At 37.1% G+C, this 5,105-nt stretch overlaps 1 protein-coding gene across 1 annotated transcript; it reads left to right on the top strand.

Moving 5' to 3' along the window:
• Nucleotides 1-2,159: 2,159 nt before the first annotated feature.
• LOC122784030 (gamma-crystallin M3-like) lies at nucleotides 2,160-3,515 on the top strand. Its single transcript, XM_044049090.1, has 3 exons — nucleotides 2,160-2,242; nucleotides 2,328-2,576; nucleotides 3,173-3,515. The coding sequence occupies exons 1-3, from the start codon at nucleotides 2,234-2,236 to the stop codon at nucleotides 3,452-3,454; spliced, it is 540 nt and encodes a 179-aa protein (XP_043905025.1). The 5' UTR covers nucleotides 2,160-2,233; the 3' UTR covers nucleotides 3,455-3,515.
• The last annotated feature ends 1,590 nt before the right edge of the window (nucleotides 3,516-5,105 follow it).

Below are 5,105 nucleotides of genomic sequence, written 5' to 3'. Positions count from 1 at the left end.
TGTGTTGTTCCACTGAGCCGCGTGTCAGCAGTAACAGCAGCTGACTCGTTCCACTCTCTGGCTGCTAAAATCCTGCTGAGTCATCGCAAGCAGGACCAAACCTTTGTCTACAGATTTAGCAGATTCCTCTGACTTTGCTGCTGCTTTCCTGTCACACATACACACACACACAGCCTAAACTTTAACCCCTTAACCTTTAACCGCCTAACCTAAACTTAATTCTAGACCTAATCCTAAAAGCAGGTCTTAAACTTCAAAAAATCCTTCAAAGTTGTGAAGATCAACCAAAATGTCTTCACCAAGTCAAAATGTCTTCACCAAGTCAAAACGTCCTCACAAAGTAGGTATGAATCAAAATATGTCCTCACAAAGATAAAACGTCCTCACAAAGTACATATGACTTAAAATATGTCTTCATAGGGTCAAAACGCCCTCACAGTCAAAATGTCCTCACAAAGTAGGTATGAATCAAAATATGTCCTCACAAAGTAAAAATGTTCTTACGAAGTAGGTATAAATCAAAATATGTCCTCACAAAGAAGTTCTGACAAAGTAGGTATAAATCATAATATGTCCTCACAAATTCAAAGTGTTCTCACCAAGTCAAAACATCCTCACAAAGTATGTATGAACCACAATATGTCCTCACAAAGTAGGTATGAATCACAATATGTCCTCACAAAGTCATCATGTCCTCACAAAATAGGTATAAACTGAAAATGTCCCCACAAAGTCAAAAAGTCCTCACTAAATAGGTATCAATCAAAATGTCCTCACAAAGTCAAAATGTCCTCACAAAGAAGGTATGAATCAAAATATGTCCTCACAAAGTCATAATGTCTTCACAAAGTCAATATGTCCTCACAAAAGAGGTACAAATCAAAATATGCCCTCACAAAGTCAATATGTCCTCACAAAGTAGGTATGAATCAAAATATGTCCTCACAAAGTCAATATGTCCTCACAAAGTCAATATGTCCTCACAAAGTAGGTATGAATCAAAATATATGTCCCTACAACCTACTATAGACATGTACGAACACACACACACACAAATCTTTGTCCAGTTCCTTAGTAAGGCCCTCTATGGTTGTAATGCATTCCCTGGCTCCTTACCTAAACCTGAACCATCACAACTAAGTGCCACAAATTAACCCTTAACCTCACACTAGAATAAACCTAACACGACCTCAAACCTAAAACCAGTTCTTAACCCTGAAAAAGTCCTTGAAATCTTTGTTTAAATGTTTTTGGGGGAATTCTTACAACTATTTAAGTACATAGAGAACTCTTTTAAAGCTCCTCTTCAGGACCTCTATTGCCATCTTGAGGACTTCTGAGGAATTACTCACTTCCGCCTCTCACATACAGAGAGAGAGAGATGTGATTTTAGTTCTTACAATGGTACGTTTGAAAGAAAGGTTTATTGCAGTGTGGTGTAGCAGGAAAAACATCTAAAAATAAAAATGGGATTTAGAAATAAGCTATTTATTTTGTGTCTGGGTTAGGGTAATATATATATATATATATATATATATATATATATATATATATATATATATATATATATATATATATATATTTACCCTTTCCAGGGTTCAATCTAGAAACCCTTCAGATACAAGTTCCAATATTGTTTTTTTTTTTATATTGTCTAATGACATTTCTCTGTACATAGATTTTTACAAATGACATAACATATACAGTATATATGGTATATCATCAGTATATTAGTATAAAAGTGTCTTTTACAGCTTAATATCTGTAGCACAACTGGAAACTTTAAAATCTCTATCAATCACTCTGTAGTAAGTGTTGCAAACTGTCCATTTAATGTGATGAAGATGTACAACTATAAAAATAGCAATAGTAATGGAATTATGTCAGTAATAACCCATCATATATGTGCGTACATAGGTATGTAAAGACAGACACAGTAACTAAGTGTGTTTGTGTGTCTCTACAGACACAGACAGATAGATAGATTAGTTGATTTGTCACACAGCTGAACCTCACAGCAGAGCAGTGCAGCTGGCACCACACCAGATTCATGCAGTCTGGAATAATAACCATTTACAGAGCGATTCGACAAACTTTTAACACGACTCCGCTGAGTAATGGCTTCAAAACAATGGCTCCACAGATCATTTACATATCGTGACGGGTATAAAAGTAAGAGGAACTTCAGCTGGGCCAAGTACCGGAGCGATCACGGACAGGATCAGACACAAATATGGGCAGAGTGAGAGAAAATGTGCATGCCATCGCTTGAATACCAAATCATGTGTTACTTTTGATGAAGAAACAAGTGTTATTTTGATTTTCAGATCATCTTCTACGAGGACAGGAACTTCCAGGGTCGCTCCTATGAGACCAGCAGCGACTGTGCCGAGCTGACGTCCTACCTGAGCCGCTGTAACTCCTGCCGAGTGGAGAACGGCTGCTTCATGGTCTACGAGCGTCCAAACTATGTGGGCCACCAGATGCTGGTGAGGAGGGGCGAGTACCCCGACAACCAGCGCCTGATGGGAATGAGCGTGGGCGACTGCATCCGCTCCTGCCGCATGATCCCTATGGTAAAAAAAAAAAGCTTTAAAGTGCTTTATTATTCAAGAACCCAAGAACCAATAACCTACAGTTAGGAATGCAGAACTTGTTTTTATGACCTTTCTTGGTTTCTTGGCCAACCAGATGGTCCAATCCGGCCTGCAGGATTAGAATCTAGAAGGAGAAATACCATTTTGTCAGTGTGTGACGAAACCTTTTGTGCCTTTGTAGGTCCACTGTGATCAGTAAGTTGTAATGCACGTGTAAATACTAAATGTATATGTAATATTTTTGAAATTGCACTTATTTTTCTCAAGAAATGTCAGGTACAATATGCAGCATGTTACTCCAAACAGGAAGCACAATGCAGGAGCGAGCCTTAGCAAGACATTTAAAATAAGTTTTAAATTTTGACAAGATGGAGGCAGATGATCCACTGTGGCAACCCTTCAAGGGAGAAGCCAAACAAACAGGGAGGCAGCAAAGCTTGTGAGGAAGCACTGGTGTAACGAGAAATCAATGAGGAGAAGAAACATAATGGAAGAAGGAAAACAATAGTTGGGAATAGATCAAATCCTTAATAAACACGATTGAAGCAGTTCGACATAACATTCCTGTTTCACAGCACAGGGGACAGTTCAGGATGAGGATCTACGAGAGGGAGAACTTCGGAGGTCAGATGCACGAGCTGCTGGACGACTGCGACTCCATCCAGGAGCGCTACCGCATGTCTGACTGTCAGTCCGCTCACGTGATGGACGGCCACTGGCTGATGTACGAGCAGCCGCAGTACAGAGGCAGGATGACCTACCTGAGACCCGGAGAGTACAGGAGCTTCAGGGAGCTGGTCCTCGGTCCCATGGAGAAGAGGATCGGATCCATCAGGCGCATCATGGAATCCTGTTAGACACAGCTGAGACAAGAAAGTGTGATCAATAAATATCAATAAACATTTCTTATCCACAAAATGTTTGCGTTTGATTTTCATGAAAGTAGAGCATCAAGCTGCTCCAGTTTGTCAAAGGACACTTTATTATTTACCTTTATATAAACTTTAAAACATGATGCATGTTACGTTAAAGAATAAAAAATATAAACTATACATCTGAGCATGACTTTCCTCAAGTTTCATGAAACGTAAATAAATTTGAATCTTACACAGTTGTAGCAGGGTAATTGGTGGTGTACATAACAGCATATACTGATAAAATAATGTGTTAGTTTAAACTAATTGTACTATAAACTTTATTTACCCAAGTTATCTAAACCAGTCATTCTCAGTGTTGGCCCCCTAGTGGCCATGAAATGTCATTAAATATAAATAAATGTGTTTTTCATTTTCAGTTTTGTAATTAAGTTTTAAATAACTGTAAAATATTAACAATAGATTTTAGGAAATACGTATAAGGAATAAAATAAAGCCATGGTATTTAAATGATGTGTTAGTTTTCTTTTATCTGACCTTGTATAGCAGGTAATATACAGTAACATACAGGCCTAACATTTATTAGTATTTGCACTCACTGTTCATTTATTCATTTAAATGATTGTGATGGATAATTACACACTTTAAATGGGAGCACTTTATTGTAATAACCACATGCATGTGTTGTTCATAAATAAAGTAAAGTGCACTGATTATTAATCTGTTTTGAGTCTGAATGTTTGTATCAACATCAACTATTTCCTTCCGATCAGAAACTTGGACAGTTTAAGTTGACATGTGATCATTTATGATCAGCTGTTTTTATATATGTATGTATAACCTTCCTACTTTGTGAGCTCTCTTGTTCCTATGTTTGTGTTTTCATTTTTATCGCTTGTAACATGAACCTGCCAAAGGACTACAGGTGGAAAATCAGCCTCAGAATTCATTCAGTTGGATAAAAGCGTCTGCTAAATGACATATAATGTAATGTAATGTCACCTGGCTGGCACATTTACATTTAATGTTGGATGTATGCATTGTGCCTTTCCTTAAATAAAAAATAAAAATGAATTGGTTGAAGTCACATTGAGTGTTTCAATATCACACACATCAGTGGTACATTATCAGGACCGTTATTAGGAGCTATTTTCACTGAACGGTGTATGGGATCACTGTCATAATAATAATTATCTTAGATCAATAATCATCAAGAACATCAGCTCGCAAACAGTATTGTATTAGTTCATAATTGATATTATGGACCTTGTTTTATCCAATGAAAACTTTGGCTTCTATGAAACATTAGATATTGTTTTAAAAGAATCAATACAAGCTTTTACAGAATATAAACGTATCCCAACTGCAGCTTTTCAGTCGATATTTGTATTGTTCAGCTTCCCACAGTTTCAAAATTGGACATAAAATACTTCTATTTAACGACATAATAATTATGAGACCTGCTTATTTGAAGGCTCTGTTTTTAGTGAAAGAAAATTCTGTTTCACGGTCATGACCCTGTTTGTAAATGAGTAAACAATTCAAATGTCTATGGGCCTCTATAGTCACTTGCTGGGTCAGGATTTTGGACAATAGACAGTCACATTGTCTTTGTTTCTGTCCAGGTATAAAT

The sequence above is a fragment of the Solea senegalensis genome, linkage group LG2 (assembly GCF_019176455.1).
Source record: "Solea senegalensis isolate Sse05_10M linkage group LG2, IFAPA_SoseM_1, whole genome shotgun sequence".
Lineage (NCBI taxonomy): Eukaryota > Metazoa > Chordata > Actinopteri > Pleuronectiformes > Soleidae > Solea > Solea senegalensis.
The sequence above is the reverse complement of the archived record's forward strand: the minus strand, read 5'-3'. Positions and strand labels throughout refer to the sequence as shown.